The sequence below is a fragment of the Bombina bombina genome, chromosome 12, assembly GCF_027579735.1.
Source record: "Bombina bombina isolate aBomBom1 chromosome 12, aBomBom1.pri, whole genome shotgun sequence".
Lineage (NCBI taxonomy): Eukaryota > Metazoa > Chordata > Amphibia > Anura > Bombinatoridae > Bombina > Bombina bombina.
In genome coordinates, this window is record NC_069510.1 from 127,798,218 (window position 1) to 127,816,898 (window position 18,681).

At 39.5% G+C, this 18,681-nt stretch overlaps 1 protein-coding gene across 1 annotated transcript in view; it reads left to right on the forward strand.

The window, feature by feature from the left end:
* The window catches only part of HMCN2 (hemicentin 2), a 542,629-nt gene that overhangs the window by 155,012 nt on the left and 368,936 nt on the right, over positions 1 to 18,681 (forward strand). The window contains exon 7 of the mRNA XM_053695481.1: positions 15,069 to 15,240. Within this exon, the coding sequence (XP_053551456.1) occupies positions 15,069 to 15,240 (172 nt within the window). The remainder of the gene's footprint in view (positions 1 to 15,068; positions 15,241 to 18,681) is intronic.

Consider the following 18,681-nt stretch of genomic DNA (forward strand, 5'->3'; position numbering starts at 1 on the left):
GTACTGACTAGAGATGTGAAGTAGTGTAAGTGTTGTACTGACTGGTGATGTGAAGTAGTGTAAGTGTTGTACTGACTAGAGATGTGAAGTAGTGTAAGTGTTGTACTGACTAGTGATGTGAAGTAGTGTAAGTGTTGTACTGACTAGTGATGTGAAGTAGTGTAAGTGTTGTACTGACTAGTGATGTGAAGTAGTGTAAGTGTTGTACTGACTAGAGATGTGAAGTAGTGTAAGTGTTGTACTGACTAGTGATGTGAAGTAGTGTAAGTGTTGTACTGACTGGTGATGTGAAGTAGTGTAAGTGTTGTACTGACTGGTGATGTGAAGTAGTGTAAGTGTTGTACTGACTGGTGATGTGAAGTAGTGTAAGTGTTGTACTGACTGGTGATGTGAAGTAGTGTAAGTGTTGTACTGACTAGTGATGTGAAGTAGTGTAAGTGTTGTACTGACTGGTGATGTGAAGTAGTGTAAGTGTTGTACTGACTGTCATGTGAAGTAGTGTAAGTGTTGTACTGACTAGAGATGTGAAGTAGTGTAAGTGTTGTACTGACTAGTGATGTGAAGTAGTGTAAGTGTTGTACTGACTAGTGATGTGAAGTAGTGTAAGTGTTGTACTGACTGGTGATGTGAAGTAGTGTAAGTGTTGTACTGACTGGTGATGTGAAGTAGTGTAAGTGTTGTACTGACTAGAGATGTGAAGTAGTGTAAGTGTTGTACTGACTGGTGATGTGAAGTAGTGTAAGTGTTGTACTGACTAGAGATGTGAAGTAGTGTAAGTGTTGTACTGACTGAAGATGTGAAGTAGTGTAAGTGTTGTACTGACTGGTGATGTGAAGTAGTGTAAGTGTTGTACTGACTAGAGATGTGAAGTAGTGTAAGTGTTGTACTGACTGGTGATGTGAAGTAGTGTAAGTGTTGTACTTACTAGAGATGTGAAGTAGTGTAAGTGTTGTACTTACTAGAGATATAAAGTAGTGTAAGTGTTGTACTTACTAGAGATGTGAAGTAGTGTAAGTGTTGTACTGACTGGTGATGCGAAGTAGTGTAAGTGTTGTACTTACTAGAGATGTGAAGTAGTGTAAGTGTTGTACTGACTGGTGATGTGAAGTAGTGTAAGTGTTGTACTTACTAGAGATGTGAAGTAGTGTAAGTGTTGTACTGACTGGAGATGTGAAGTAGTGTAAGTGTTGTACTGACTGGTGATGTGAAGTAGTGTAAGTGTTGTACTGACTGGTGATGTGAAGTAGTGTAAGTGATGTACTTACTAGAGATGTGAAGTAGTGTAAGTGTTGTACTGACTGGTGATGTGAAGTAGTGTAAGTGTTGTACTGACTAGTGATGTGAAGTAGTGTAAGTGTTGTACTGACTGGTGATGTGAAGTAGTGTAAGTGTTGTACTGACTAGAGATGTGAAGTAGTGTAAGTGTTGTACTGACTGAAGATGTGAAGTAGTGTAAGTGTTGTACTGACTGGTGATGTGAAGTAGTGTAAGTGTTGTACTGACTAGAGATGTGAAGTAGTGTAAGTGTTGTACTGACTGGTGATGTGAAGTAGTGTAAGTGTTGTACTTACTAGAGATGTGAAGTAGTGTAAGTGTTGTACTTACTAGAGATATAAAGTAGTGTAAGTGTTGTACTTACTAGAGATGTGAAGTAGTGTAAGTGTTGTACTGACTGTCATGTGAAGTAGTGTAAGTGCTGTACTGACTGGTGGTGTGAAGTAGTGTAAGTGATGTACTGACTGGTGATGTGAAGTAGTGTAAGTGTTGTACTGACTGGTGATGTGAAGTAGTGTAAGTGTTGTACTGACTAGTGATGTGAAGTAGTGTAAGTGTTGTACTGACTAGTGATGTGAAGTAGTGTAAGTGTTGTACTGACTAGAGATGTGAAGTAGTGTAAGTGTTGTACTGACTGGTGATGTGAAGTAGTGTAAGTGTTGTACTGACTGGTGATGTGAAGTAGTGTAAGTGTTGTACTGACTGGTGATGTGAAGTAGTGTAAGTGTTGTACTGACTGGAGATGTGAAGTAGTGTAAGTGTTGTACTGACTGGTGATGTGAAGTAGTGTAAGTGTTGTACTGACTAGAGATGTGAAGTAGTGTAAGTGATGTACTTACTAGAGATGTGAAGTAGTGTAAGTGTTGTACTGACTGGTGGTGTGAAGTAGTGTAAGTGTTGTACTGACTAGTGATGTGAAGTAGTGTAAGTGTTGTACTGACTGTCATGTGAAGTAGTGTAAGTGTTGTACTGACTAGAGATGTGAAGTAGTGTAAGTGTTGTACTGACTGGAGATATAAAGTAGTGTAAGTGTTGTACTGACTAGAGATGTGAAGTAGTGTAAGTGTTGTACTGACTGGAGATGTGAAGTAGCGTAAGTGATGTACTGACTGGTGATGTGAAGTAGTGTAAGTGATGTACTTACTAGAGATGTGAAGTAGTGTAAGTGATGTACTGACTGGTGATGTGAAGTAGTGTAAGTGTTGTACTGACTGGTGGTGTGAAGTAGTGTAAGTGATGTACTGACTAGAGATGTGAAGTAGTGTAAGTGTTGTACTGACTAGAGATGTGAAGTAGTGTAAGTATTGTACTCACTGGAGATGTGAAGTAGTGTAAGTGTTGTACTGACTGGTGATGTGAAGTAGTGTAAGTGTTTTACTGACTGGTGATGTGAAGTAGTGTAAGTGTTGTACTGACTGGTGATGTGAAGTAGTGTAAGTGTTGTACTGACTGGTGATGTGAAGTAGTGTAAGTGTTGTACTGACTGGTGATGTGAAGTAGTGTAAGTGTTGTACTGACTGGTGATGTGAAGTAGTGTAAGTGTTGTACTGACTGGTGATGTGAAGTAGTGTAAGTGTTGTACTGACTGGTGATGTGAAGTAGTGTAAGTGTTGTACTGACTAGAGATGTGAAGTAGTGTAAGTGTTGTACTGACTGTCATGTGAAGTACTGTAAGTGTTGTACTGACTAGAGATGTGAAGTAGTGTAAGTGTTGTACTGACTAGTGATGTGAAGTAGTGTAAGTGTTGTACTGACTGGTGATGTGAAGTAGTGTAAGTGTTGTACTGACTGGTGATGTGAAGTAGTGTAAGTGTTTGTACTGACTAGTGATGTGAAGTAGTGTAAGTGTTGTACTGACTGGTGATGTGAAGTAGTGTAAGTGTTGTACTGACTGGTGATGTGAAGAAGTGTAAGTGTTGTACTGACTAGAGATGTGAAGTAGTGTAAGTGTTGTACTGACTGTCATGTGAAGTAGTGTAAGTGTTGTACTGACTAGAGATGTGAAGTAGTGTAAGTGTTGTACTGACTAGTGATGTGAAGTAGTGTAAGTGTTGTACTGACTGTCATGTGAAGTACTGTAAGTGTTGTACTGACTAGAGATGTGAAGTAGTGTAAGTGTTGTACTGACTAGTGATGTGAAGTAGTGTAAGTGTTGTACTGACTGGTGATGTGAAGTAGTGTAAGTGTTGTACTGACTGGTGATGTGAAGTAGTGTAAGTGTTGTACTGACTAGTGATGTGAAGTAGTGTAAGTGTTGTACTGACTGGTGATGTGAAGTAGTGTAAGTGTTGTACTGACTAGTGATGTGAAGTAGTGTAAGTGTTGTACTGACTGGAGATGTGAAGTAGTGTAAGTGTTGTACTGACTGGTGATGTGAAGTAGTGTAAGTGTTGTACTGACTGGTGATGTGAAGTAGTGTAAGTGATGTACTTACTAGAGATGTGAAGTAGTGTAAGTGTTGTACTGACTGGTGATGTGAAGTAGTGTAAGTGTTGTACTGACTAGTGATGTGAAGTAGTGTAAGTGTTGTACTGACTGGTGATGTGAAGTAGTGTAAGTGTTGTACTGACTGGTGATGTGAAGTAGTGTAAGTGTTGTACTGACTGGTGATGTGAAGTAGTGTAAGTGTTGTACTGACTGGTGATGTGAAGTAGTGTAAGTGTTGTACTGACTGGTGATGTGAAGTAGTGTAAGTGTTGTACTGACTAGTGATGTGAAGTAGTGTAAGTGTTGTACTGACTAGAGATGTGAAGTAGTGTAAGTGTTGTACTGACTGTCATGTGAAGTAGTGTAAGTGTTGTACTGACTGGAGATGTGAAGTAGTGTAAGTGTTGTACTGACTGTCATGTGAAGTAGTGTAAGTGCTGTACTGACTGGTGATGTGAAGTAGTGTAAGTGCTGTACTGACTGGTGATGTGAAGTAGTGTAAGTGTTGTACTGACTGTCATGTGAAGTACTGTAAGTGTTGTACTGACTAGAGATGTGAAGTAGTGTAAGTGTTGTACTGACTAGTGATGTGAAGTAGTGTAAGTGTTGTACTGACTGTCATGTGAAGTAGTGTAAGTGTTGTACTGACTGGAGATGTGAAGTAGTGTAAGTGTTGTACTGACTGTCATGTGAAGTAGTGTAAGTGTTGTACTGACTGGAGATGTGAAGTAGTGTAAGTGTTGTACTGACTGTCATGTGAAGTAGTGTAAGTGCTGTACTGACTGGTGATGTGAAGTAGTGTAAGTGCTGTACTGACTGGTGATGTGAAGTAGTGTAAGTGTTGTACTGACTGTCATGTGAAGTAGTGTAAGTGTTGTACTGACTAGAGATGTGAAGTAGTGTAAGTGTTGTACTGACTAGAGATGTGAAGTAGTGTAAGTGTTGTACTGACTGGTGATGTGAAGTAGTGTAAGTGTTGTACTGACTAGAGATGTGAAGTAGTGTAAGTGTTGTACTGACTGGTGATGTGAAGTAGTGTAAGTGTTGTACTGACTAGTGATGTGAAGTAGTGTAAGTGTTGTACTGACTAGTGATGTGAAGTAGTGTAAGTGTTGTACTGACTAGAGATGTGAAGTAGTGTAAGTGTTGTACTGACTAGTGATGTGAAGTAGTGTAAGTGTTGTACTGACTGGTGATGTGAAGTAGTGTAAGTGTTGTACTGACTGGTGATGTGAAGTAGTGTAAGTGTTGTACTGACTGGTGATGTGAAGTAGTGTAAGTGTTGTACTGACTGGTGATGTGAAGTAGTGTAAGTGTTGTACTGACTAGTGATGTGAAGTAGTGTAAGTGTTGTACTGACTGGTGATGTGAAGTAGTGTAAGTGTTGTACTGACTGTCATGTGAAGTAGTGTAAGTGTTGTACTGACTAGAGATGTGAAGTAGTGTAAGTGTTGTACTGACTAGTGATGTGAAGTAGTGTAAGTGTTGTACTGACTAGTGATGTGAAGTAGTGTAAGTGTTGTACTGACTGGTGATGTGAAGTAGTGTAAGTGTTGTACTGACTGGTGATGTGAAGTAGTGTAAGTGTTGTACTGACTAGAGATGTGAAGTAGTGTAAGTGTTGTACTGACTGGTGATGTGAAGTAGTGTAAGTGTTGTACTGACTAGAGATGTGAAGTAGTGTAAGTGTTGTACTGACTGAAGATGTGAAGTAGTGTAAGTGTTGTACTGACTGGTGATGTGAAGTAGTGTAAGTGTTGTACTGACTAGAGATGTGAAGTAGTGTAAGTGTTGTACTGACTGGTGATGTGAAGTAGTGTAAGTGTTGTACTTACTAGAGATGTGAAGTAGTGTAAGTGTTGTACTTACTAGAGATATAAAGTAGTGTAAGTGTTGTACTTACTAGAGATGTGAAGTAGTGTAAGTGTTGTACTGACTGGTGATGTGAAGTAGTGTAAGTGTTGTACTTACTAGAGATGTGAAGTAGTGTAAGTGTTGTACTGACTGGTGATGTGAAGTAGTGTAAGTGTTGTACTGACTAGAGATGTGAAGTAGTGTAAGTGTTGTACTGACTGGTGATGTGAAGTAGTGTAAGTGTTGTACTGACTGGTGATGTGAAGTAGTGTAAGTGTTGTACTGACTGGTGATGTGAAGTAGTGTAAGTGATGTACTTACTAGAGATGTGAAGTAGTGTAAGTGATGTACTGACTGGTGATGTGAAGTAGTGTAAGTGTTGTACTGACTAGTGATGTGAAGTAGTGTAAGTGTTGTACTGACTGGTGATGTGAAGTAGTGTAAGTGTTGTACTGACTAGAGATGTGAAGTAGTGTAAGTGTTGTACTGACTGCAGATGTGAAGTAGTGTAAGTGTTGTACTGACTGGTGATGTGAAGTAGTGTAAGTGTTGTACTGACTAGAGATGTGAAGTAGTGTAAGTGTTGTACTGACTGGTGATGTGAAGTAGTGTAAGTGTTGTACTTACTAGAGATGTGAAGTAGTGTAAGTGTTGTACTTACTAGAGATATAAAGTAGTGTAAGTGTTGTACTTACTAGAGATGTGAAGTAGTGTAAGTGTTGTACTGACTGTCATGTGAAGTAGTGTAAGTGCTGTACTGACTGGTGGTGTGAAGTAGTGTAAGTGATGTACTGACTGGTGATGTGAAGTAGTGTAAGTGGTTGTACTGACTGGTGATGTGAAGTAGTGTAAGTGTTGTACTGACTAGTGATGTGAAGTAGTGTAAGTGTTGTACTGACTAGTGATGTGAAGTAGTGTAAGTGTTGTACTGACTAGAGATGTGAAGTAGTGTAAGTGTTTGTACTGACTGGTGATGTGAAGTAGTGTAAGTGTTGTACTGACTGGTGATGTGAAGTAGTGTAAGTGTTTGTACTGACTGGAGATGTGAAGTAGTGTAAGTGTTGTACTGACTGGTGATGTGAAGTAGTGTAAGTGTTGTACTGACTAGAGATGTGAAGTAGTGTAAGTGATGTACTTACTAGAGATGTGAAGTAGTGTAAGTGTTGTACTGACTGGTGATGTGAAGTAGTGTAAGTGTTGTACTGACTGGTGATGTGAAGTAGTGTAAGTGTTGTACTGACTGTCATGTGAAGTAGTGTAAGTGTTGTACTGACTAGAGATGTGAAGTAGTGTAAGTGTTGTACTGACTGGAGATATAAAGTAGTGTAAGTGTTGTACTGACTAGAGATGTGAAGTAGTGTATGTGTTGTACTGACTGGAGATGTGAAGTAGTGTAAGTGATGTACTGACTGGTGATGTGAAGTAGTGTAAGTGATGTACTTACTAGAGATGTGAAGTAGTGTAAGTGATGTACTGACTGGTGATGTGAAGTAGTGTAAGTGTTGTACTGACTGGTGGTGTGAAGTAGTGTAAGTGATGTACTGACTAGAGATGTGAAGTAGTGTAAGTGTTGTACTGACTAGAGATGTGAAGTAGTGTAAGTATTGTACTCACTGGAGATGTGAAGTAGTGTAAGTGTTGTACTGACTGGTGATGTGAAGTAGTGTAAGTGTTTTACTGACTGGTGATGTGAAGTAGTGTAAGTGTTGTACTGACTGGTGATGTGAAGTAGTGTAAGTGTTGTACTGACTGGTGATTGTGAAGTAGTGTAAGTGTTGTACTGACAGGTGATTGTGAAGTAGTGTAAGTGTTGTACTGACTGGTGATTGTGAAGTAGTGTAAGTGTTGTACTGACTGGTGATGTGAAGTAGTGTAAGGTGTTGTACTGACTGTGATGTGAAGTAGTGTAAGTGTTGTACTGACTAGAGATGTGAAGTAGTGTAAGGTGTTGTTACTGACTGTCATGTGAAGTACTGTAAGTGTTTGTACTGACTAGAGAGTGTGAAGTAGTGTAGAGTGATGTACTGACTGGTGGATGTGAAGTAGTGTAAGTGATGTACTGACTGGTGATGTGAAGTAGTGTAAGTGTTGTACTGACTAGTGATGTGAAGTAGTGTAAGTGTTGTACTGACTAGTGATGTGAAGTAGTGTAAGTGTTGTACTGACTAGAGATGTGAAGTAGTGTAAGTGATTGTACTGACTGTGATGTGAAGTAGTGTAAGTGTTGTACTGACTGGTGATGTGAAGTAGTGTAGAGTGTTGTACTGACTGGAGATGTGAAGTAGTGTAAGTGTTGTACTGACTGGTGATGTGAAGTAGTGTAAGTGTTGTACTGACTAGAGATGTGAAGTAGTGTAAGTGATGTACTTACTAGAGATGTGAAGTAGTGTAAGTGTTGTACTGACTGGTGGTGTGAAGTAGTGTAAGTGTTGTACTGACTAGTGATGTGAAGTAGTGTAAGTGTTGTACTGACTGTCATGTGAAGTAGTGTAAGTGTTGTACTGACTAGAGATGTGAAGTAGTGTAAGTGTTGTACTGACTGGAGATATAAAGTAGTGTAAGTGTTGTACTGACTAGAGATGTGAAGTAGTGTAAGTGTTGTACTGACTGGAGATGTGAAGTAGTGTAAGTGATGTACTGACTGGTGATGTGAAGTAGTGTAAGTGATGTACTTACTAGAGATGTGAAGTAGTGTAAGTGATGTACTGACTGGTGATGTGAAGTAGTGTAAGTGTTGTACTGACTGGTGGTGTGAAGTAGTGTAAGTGATGTACTGACTAGAGATGTGAAGTAGTGTAAGTGTTGTACTGACTAGAGATGTGAAGTAGTGTAAGTATTGTACTCACTGGAGATGTGAAGTTAGTGTAAGTGTTGTACTGACTGGTGATGTGAAGTAGTGTAAGTGTTTTTACTGACTGGTGATGTGAAGTAGTGTAAGTGTTTGTACTGACTGTGATGTGAAGTAGTGTAAGTGTTGTACTGACTGGTGATGTGAAGTAGTGTAAGTGTTGTACTGACTGAGATGTGAAGTAGTGTAAGTGTTGTACTGACTGGTGATGTGAAGTAGTGTAAGTGTTGTACTGACTGGTGATGTGAAGTAGTGTAAGTGTTGTACTGACTGGTGATGTGAAGTAGTGTAAGTGTTGTACTGACTTCGAGATGTGAAGTAGTGTAAGTGTTGTACTGACTGTCATGTGAAGGTACTGTAAGTGTTGTACTGACTAGAGATGTGAAGTAGTGTAAGTGTTGTACTGACTAGTGAATGTGAAGTAGTGTAAGTGTTGTACTGACTGGTGATGTGAAGTAGTGTAAGTGTTGTACTGACTGGTGAAGTGAAGTAGTGTAAGTGTTGTACTGACTAGTGATGTGAAAGTAGTGTAAGTGTTGTACTGACTGGTGATTGTGAAGTAGTGTAAGTGTTGTACTGACTGGTGAATGTGAAGTAGTTGTAAGTGTTGTACTGACTAGAGATGTGAAGTAGTGTAAGTGTTGTACTGACTGTCATGTGAAGTAGTGTAAGTGTTGTACTGACTAGAGATGTGAAGTAGTGTAAGTGTTTGACTGACTAGTGATGTGAAGTAGTGTAAGTGTTGTACTGACTGTCATGTGAAGTACTGTAAGTGTTGTACTGACTAGAGATGTGAAGTAGTGTAAGTGTTGTACTGACTAGTGATGTGAAGTAGTGTAAGTGTTGTACTGACTGGTGATGTGAAGTAGTGTAAGTGTTGTACTGACTGTGATGTGGAAGTAGTGTAAGTGTTGTACTGACTAGAGATGTGAAGTAGTGTAAGTGTTGTACTGACTGGTGATGTGAAGTAGTGTAAGTGTTGTACTGACTAGTGATGTGAAGTAGTGTAAGTGTTGTACTGACTGGTGATGTGAAGTAGTGTAAGTGTTGTACTGACTGGTGATGTGAAGTAGTGTAAGTGTTGTACTGACTGGTGATGTGAAGTAGTGTAAGTGTTGTACTGACTGGTGATGTGAAGTAGTGTAAGTGTTGTACTGACTAGTGATGTGAAGTAGTGTAAGTGTTGTACTGACTAGAGATGTGAAGTAGTGTAAGTGTTGTACTGACTGTCATGTGAAGTAGTGTAAGTGTTGTACTGACTGGTGATGTGAAGTAGTGTAAGTGTTGTACTGACTGTCATGTGAAGTAGTGTAAGTGCTGTACTGACTGGTGATGTGAAGTAGTGTAAGTGTTGTACTGACTTGGTGATGTGAAGTAGTGTAAGTGTTGTACTGACTGTCATGTGAAGTACTGTAAGTGTTGTACTGACTAGAGATGTGAAGTAGTGTAAGTGTTGTACTGACTAGTGATGTGAAGTAGTGTAAGTGTTGTACTGACTGGTGATGTGAAGTAGTGTAAGTGTTGTACTGACTGGAGATGTGAAGTAGTGTAAGTGTTGTACTGACTGTCATGTGAAGTAGTGTAAGTGTTGTACTGACTGGAGATGTGAAGTAGTGTAAGTGTTGTACTGACTGTCATGTGAAGTAGTGTAAGTGCTGTACTGACTGGTGATGTGAAGTAGTGTAAGTGCTGTACTGACTGGTGATGTGAAGTAGTGTAAGTGTTGTACTGACTGTCATGTGAAGTACTGTAAGTGTTGTACTGACTAGAGATGTGAAGTAGTGTAAGTGTTGTACTGACTAGAGATGTGAAGTAGTGTAAGTGTTGTACTGACTGGTGATGTGAAGTAGTGTAAGTGTTGTACTGACTAGAGATGTGAAGTAGTGTAAGTGTTGTACTGACTAGTGATGTGAAGTAGTGTAAGTGTTGTACTGACTAGTGATGTGAAGTAGTGTAAGTGTTGTACTGACTAGTGATGTGAAGTAGTGTAAGTGTTGTACTGACTAGAGATGTGAAGTAGTGTAAGTGTTGTACTGACTAGTGATGTGAAGTAGTGTAAGTGTTGTACTGACTAGTGATGTGAAGTAGTGTAAGTGTTGTACTGACTGGTGATGTGAAGTAGTGTAAGTGTTGTACTGACTGGTGATGTGAAGTAGTGTAAGTGTTGTACTGACTGGTGATTGTGAAGTAGTGTAAGTGTTGTACTGACTAGTGATGTGAAGTAGTGTAAGTGTTGTACTGACTGGTGATGTGAAGTAGTGTAAGTGTTGTACTGACTGTCATGTGAAGTAGTGTAAGTGTTGTACTGACTAGAGATGTGAAGTAGTGTAAGTGTTGTACTGACTAGTGATGTGAAGTAGTGTAAGTGTTGTACTGACTAGGTGATGTGAAGTAGTGTAAGTGTTGTACTGACTGGTGATGTGAAGTAGTGTAAGTGTGTGTACTGACTGGTGATGTGAAGTAGTGTAAGTGTTGTACTGACTGGTGATGTGAAGTAGTGTAAGTGTTGTACTGACTGGTGATGTGAAGTAGTGTAAGTGTTTGTACTGACTAGAGATGTGAAGTAGTGTAAGTGTTTGTACTGACTGGTGATGTGAAGTAGTGTAAGTGTTGTACTGACTAGAGATGTGAAGTAGTGTAAGTGTTGTACTGACTGAAGATGTGAAGTAGTGTAAGTGTTGTACTGACTGGTGATGTGAAGTAGTGTAAGTGTTGTACTGACTAGAGATGTGAAGTAGTGTAAGTGTTGTACTGACTGGTGATGTGAAGTAGTGTAAGTGTTGTACTTACTAGAGATGTGAAGTAGTGTAAGTGTTGTACTTACTAGAGATATAAAGTAGTGTAAGTGTTGTACTTACTAGAGATGTGAAGTAGTGTAAGTGTTGTACTGACTGGTGATGCGAAGTAGTGTAAGTGTTGTACTTACTAGAGATGTGAAGTAGTGTAAGTGTTGTACTGACTGGTGATGTGAAGTAGTGTAAGTGTTGTACTTACTAGAGATGTGAAGTAGTGTAAGTGTTGTACTGACTGGAGATGTGAAGTAGTGTAAGTGTTGTACTGACTGGTGATGTGAAGTAGTGTAAGTGTTGTACTGACTGGTGATGTGAAGTAGTGTAAGTGATGTACTTACTAGAGATGTGAAGTAGTGTAAGTGTTGTACTGACTGGTGATGTGAAGTAGTGTAAGTGTTGTACTGACTAGTGATGTGAAGTAGTGTAAGTGTTGTACTGACTGGTGATGTGAAGTAGTGTAAGTGTTGTACTGACTGGTGATGTGAAGTAGTGTAAGTGTTGTACTTACTAGAGATGTGAAGTAGTGTAAGTGTTGTACTGACTGAAGATGTGAAGTAGTGTAAGTGTTGTACTGACTGGTGAAGTGAAGTAGTGTAAGTGTTGTACTGACTAGAGATGTGAAGTAGTGTAAGTGTTGTACTGACTGGTGATGTGAAGTAGTGTAAGTGTTGTACTTACTAGAGATGTGAAGTAGTGTAAGTGTTGTACTTACTAGAGATATAAAGTAGTGTAAGTGTTGTACTTACTAGAGATGTGAAGTAGTGTAAGTGTTGTACTGACTGTCATGTGAAGTAGTGTAAGTGCTGTACTGACTGGTGGTGTGAAGTAGTGTAAGTGATGTACTGACTGGTGATGTGAAAGTAGTGTAAGTGTTGTACTGACTGGTGATGTGAAGTAGTGTAAGTGTTGTACTGACTAGTGATGTGAAGTAGTGTAAGTGTTGTACTGACTAGTGATGTGAAGTAGTGTAAGTGTTGTACTGACTAGAGATGTGAAGTAGTGTAAGTGTTGTACTGACTGGTGATGTGAAGTAGTGTAAGTGTTGTACTGACTGGTGATGTGAAGTAGTGTAAGTGTTGTACTGACTGGAGATGTGAAGTAGTGTAAGTGTTGTACTGACTGGTGATGTGAAGTAGTGTAAGTGTTGTACTGACTAGAGATGTGAAGTAGTGTAAGTGATGTACTTACTAGAGATGTGAAGTAGTGTAAGTGTTGTACTGACTGGTGGTGTGAAGTAGTGTAAGTGTTGTACTGACTAGTGATGTGAAGTAGTGTAAGTGTTGTACTGACTGTCATGTGAAGTAGTGTAAGTGTTGTACTGACTAGAGATGTGAAGTAGTGTAAGTGTTGTACTGACTGGAGATATAAAGTAGTGTAAGTGTTGTACTGACTAGAGATGTGAAGTAGTGTAAGTGTTGTACTGACTGGAGATGTGAAGTAGTGTAAGTGATGTACTGACTGGTGATGTGAAGTAGTGTAAGTGATGTACTTACTAGAGATGTGAAGTAGTGTAAGTGATGTACTGACTGGTGATGTGAAGTAGTGTAAGTGTTGTACTGACTGGTGGTGTGAAGTAGTGTAAGTGATGTACTGACTAGAGATGTGAAGTAGTGTAAGTGTTGTACTGACTAGAGATGTGAAGTAGTGTAAGTATTGTACTCACTGGAGATGTGAAGTAGTGTAAGTGTTGTACTGACTGGTGATGTGAAGTAGTGTAAGTGTTTTACTGACTGGTGATGTGAAGTAGTGTAAGTGTTGTACTGACTGGTGATGTGAAGTAGTGTAAGTGTTGTACTGACTGGTGATGTGAAGTAGTGTAAGTGTTGTACTGACTGGTGATGTGAAGTAGTGTAAGTGTTGTTACTGACTGGTGATGTGAAGTAGTGTAAGTGTTGTACTGACTGGTGATGTGAAGTAGTGTAAGTGTTGTACTGACTGGTGATGTGAAGTAGTGTAAGTGTTGTACTGACTGGTGATGTGAAGTAGTGTAAGTGTTTTACTGACTGGTGATGTGAAGTAGTGTAAGTGTTGTACTGACTGGTGATGTGAAGTAGTGTAAGTGTTGTACTGACTGGTGATGTGAAGTAGTGTAAGTGTTGTACTGACTGGTGATGTGAAGTAGTGTAAGTGTTGTACTGACTGGTGATGTGAAGTAGTGTAAGTGTTTTACTGACTGGTGATGTGAAGTAGTACAAGTGTTGTACTGACTGGTGATGTGAAGTGTAACTGTTGTACTGACTAGAGATGTGAAGTAGTGTAAGTGTTGTACTGACTAGTGATGTGAAGTAGTGTAATTGTTTTACTGACTGGAGAAGTGAAGTAGTGTAAGTGCTGTACTGACTGGAGATGTGAAGTAGTGTAAGTGTTGTACTGAATGGAGATGTGAAGTAGTGTAAGTGTTGTACTGACTGTACTGACTGGTGATGTGAAGTAGTGTAAGTGTTGTACTGACTGGAGATGTGAAGTAGTGTAAGTGTTGTACTGACTAGAGAAGTGAAGTAGTGTAAGTGTTGTACTAATTAGAGATGTGAAGTAGTTTAAGTGTTGTACTGACTGGTGATGTGAAGTAGTTTAAGTGTTGTACTGACTGGTGATGTGAAGTAGTGTAAATGTTGTACTGACTGGTGATGTGAAGTAGTGTAAGTGTTGTACTGACTGGTGATGTGAAGTAGTGTAAGTGTTGTACTGACTGGAGATGTGAAGTAGTGTAAGTGCTTTACTGACTAGAGATGTGAAGTAGTGTAAGTGTTGTACTGACTGGTGATGTGAAGTAGTGTAAGTGTTGTACTGACTAGAGATGTGAAGTAGTGTAAGTGTTGTACTGACTACAGAAGTGAAGTAGTGTAAGTGTTGTACTGAATGGAGAAGTGAAGTAGTGTAAGTGTTGTACTGACTACAGAAGTGAAGTAGTGTAAGTGTTGTACTTACTACAGAAGTGAAGTAGTGTAAGTGTTGTACTGACTGGAGAAGTGAAGTAGTGTAAGTGTTGTACTGACTGGAGAAGTGAAGTAGTGTAAGTGTTGTACTGACTACAGAAGTGAAGTAGTGTAAGTGTTGTACTGACTAGAGAAGTGAAGTAGTGTAAGTGTTGTACTGACTAGAGAAGTGAAGTAGTGTAAGTGTTGTACTGACTACTGAAGTGAAGTAGTGTAAGTGTTGTACTGACTGGTGATGTGAAGTAGTGTAAGTGTTGTACTGACTGGAGAAGTGAAGTAGTGTAAGTGTTGTACTGACTGGAGAAGTGAAGTAGTGTAAGTGTTGTACTGACTGGAGAAGTGAAGTAGTGTAAGTGTTGTACTGACTGGAGAAGTGAAGTAGTGTAAGTGTTGTACTGACTGGTGATGTGAAGTAGTGTAAGTGTTGTACTGACTGGAGATGTGAAGTAGTGTAAGTGTTGTACTGACTACAGAAGTGAAGTAGTGTAAGTGTTGTACTGACTGGTGATGTGAAGTAGTGTAAGTGTTGTACTGACTGGAGAAGTGAAGTAGTGTAAGTGTTGTACTGACTGGAGAAGTGAAGTAGTGTAAGTGTTGTACTGACTGGAGAAGTGAAGTAGTGTAAGTGTTGTACTGACTGGAGAAGTGAAGTAGTGTAAGTGTTGTACTGACTGGAGAAGTGAAGTAGTGTAAGTGTTGTACTGACTACAGAAGTGAAGTAGTGTAAGTGTTGTACTGACTACAGGAGTGAAGTAGTGTAAGTGTTGTACTGAATATGATATAAATTTTGGAGTGTATGTCGCTACTCTAGCAGGCAGTAGTGTCTGACCATCATTGTTAGCAGCAGGAACTGTTGATCATGGCTGGTCATATTTAGGATTTATCATTGTCCTCTTAGATATGTAATTTGTGTGTTGTTGCTTTCTGGTTCTATAGGTTCTAAAGTGGGTAGAGGAAGCTATCCAGGCCTCTAAAGTCCACCTACTGTCCACAGACCATGAGGCAGCTGGGGAGAGAAGTTGGCACATCCCCTTTGATCCCAGCCTGAAAGAGGTGACCATATCACTTAGTGGACCCAAGCCTGAGATATTGGTCATAGATCCAACAGGTAAGAAAATCTCTCCTTCACCCCTCACTATGAGTGACTGAGTATAAAAAATGCCTTTGCTGTGTGTTTTAAGAGCCCTTATGAGCCCTAATTAGGGGCGGGTGGATGGATAAGGATGAAGGGAGGGACTCAGGGATGCGGCTTTAAAAATCATAAGACCAAAGTAATATAAAAAAAAATCTAAATAAAGTCATATCTTTTAATACTCTTAGGCAGCAAATCAAACACAAGCTCAAACCACTTGTATAGCTATGTGAGCTCCGTATTTAATTAGCCTTTACAGAGACATTGCTAAATATTTTTATGTTAATTGGAGATTTAATAATAGATTCGTTAAAACTGCTCTCTGCATTCCCCATTAATATTCTAGATTCTGGAATTTAAAGTCAGCAAAAATGCACAGTAACACAAGCTACACATAAACATGTACACACACTGAAATACACAGAAACACACACTATATAGCAAACCCTTACACATGCAGATACACACACACATACTACATAGCTTACACTTATACATGCAGATACACACACACATTACATAGCTTACACTTATACATGCAGTTACACACACATACTACATAGCTTACACTTATACATGCAGATACACACACATACTACACAGCATACACTTATACATGCAGATACAAACACACTACACAGCCTACACTTATACATGCAGATACACTACATAGCATACACTTACACATGCAGATACACACACACTACATAGCATAAACTTATACATGCAGATACACACACACACTACATAGCATACACTTACACATGCAGATACACACACACTACATAGCATAAACTTATACATGCAGATACACACACACACTACACAGCATACACTTATACATGCAGATACACACACACACTTATACATACAGATACACACACACTACATAGCTTACACTTATACATGCAGATAAACACACACACACTACACAGCAAACACTTATACATGCAGATACACACACACACACACACACTTGTACATACAGATACACACACTACATAGCTTACACTTATACATGCATATACACACACACTACACAGCATACATTTATACATGCATATACACACACACTACATAGCTTACACTTATGCATGCAGATACGCACACACACACTTATACATACAGATACACACACACTACATAGCTTACACTTATACATGCAAATTCACACAAACTACACAGCATACACTTATACGTGCAAATATACACACACACTACATAGCTTACACTTATACATGCAGATACACACACTGCACAGCATACACATATACATGCAGATACACACACACTACACATCATACACTTATACATGCAGATACACACAAACTACATAGCATACACTTATACATGCATATACAAACACACTGCACAGCATACACTTATACATGCAGATACATGCACACTACACAGCATACACTTATACATCCAGATACACACACACACTACATAGCATACACTTATACATGCAGATACACACACACACTTATACATGCAGATACACACACACACACACACATTTATACATGCAGATACACACACACACTACATAGCATACGCTTATACATGCAGATACACACAAGACACACACACACACACACTACTCAGCATACACTTATACATGCAAATACACACACACTACATAGCTTACACTTATACATGCAGATACACACACACTGCACAGCATACACTTATACATGCAGATACATGCACACTACACAGCATACACTTATACATGCAGATACACCCACACTTATACATGCAGATACACACACACACACTACATAGCATACACTTATACATGCAGATACACACACACACTTATACATGCAGATACACACACACACACACTTATACATGCAGATACACACACACACTACATAGCATACACTTATACATGCAGATACACACAAGACACACACACACACACACACTACACAGCATACACTTATACATGCAGATACACACACACACACTACATAGCATACACTTATACATGCAGATACACACACACACTTATACATGCAGATACACACACACACACTTATACATGCAGATACACACACACACTACATAGCATACACTTATACATGCAGATACACACAAGACACACACACACTACACAGCATACACTTATACATGCATATACACACACACTACATAGCTTACACTTATACATGCAGATACACACACACTGCACAGCATACACTTATACATGCAGATACATGCACACTACACAGCATACACTTATACATGCAGATACACACACACTTATACATGCAGATACACACACACTACATAGCATACACTTATACATGCAAATACACACACACACATACACTACATAACATACACTTCTACATACAGATACACACACACTACATAGCATACACTTATACATTCAGATACACACACTTATACATGCAGATATACGCACACACACACACTACATAGCTTACACTTATAAATACATATACACACACACACTACAAAGCATACACTTATACAGGAAGATACACACACACTACATAGCTTACACTTATACATGCAGACACACACTCATCATATATGGGTATCTGTAATTCATTGTATGGGGTCCTGGGGTTGGCAAGCACATTAGCTGTCAGTCTGAGGCTGCCACTGTTCGTTACCCTGGTGTTAGCACTGCTCATCGTATAAAACTGAAGGCATGCTAGTATTATCACCAGGGGTTAGATGTCATCACTACCAAAGGTTAGAGGTCACCATTACCTGAGGTCAAAGGGTATACAGCCTTCTTACTCCTGCTTAACCCACACACCATTCCTTTTCCACAGGGAATCTAACAGATATCTAACCCTGAGAGAGAAAAGCCAGCTACTTCTGAGTATGGGCACAATATAATTTTTTTTTTTAAATGCATGGGACAAATGGCAAGCAACCCAGTATAGCAGGACAGACCCCTAAAATCGAGACTGTTCCGCAAAAATCAGGACAGTTGGCGGGTATGCACCCCTTTTAAATGCTATATTTGATGTAAGAAAATGATAGGTAGTGGATCCCTGGTTATCATGTGTCCCCTTCAGGGCAGCCTTCAGCTGTATATAGACAGATATACAGGATACTGAAAAATAAACTGCTGGGCATTGCACCTTCTCCACTGGCCCTAATTACATCACCAAGACATCGCCACCCTGCCCCCCTGGCTCAATCCCCCCCTGTTGCCAACCTTTATGGGACATAAGCTGTAATGTGTTAGAGCCTTTTCTTTCATGTAATTGGCAAGAGTCCATGAGCTAGTGACGTATGGGATATACAATCCTACCAGGAGGGGCAAAGTTTCCCAAACCTCAAAATGCCTATAAATACACCCCTCACCACACCCACAATTCAGTTTTACAAACTTTTCCTCCTATGGAGGTGGTGAAGTAAGTTTGT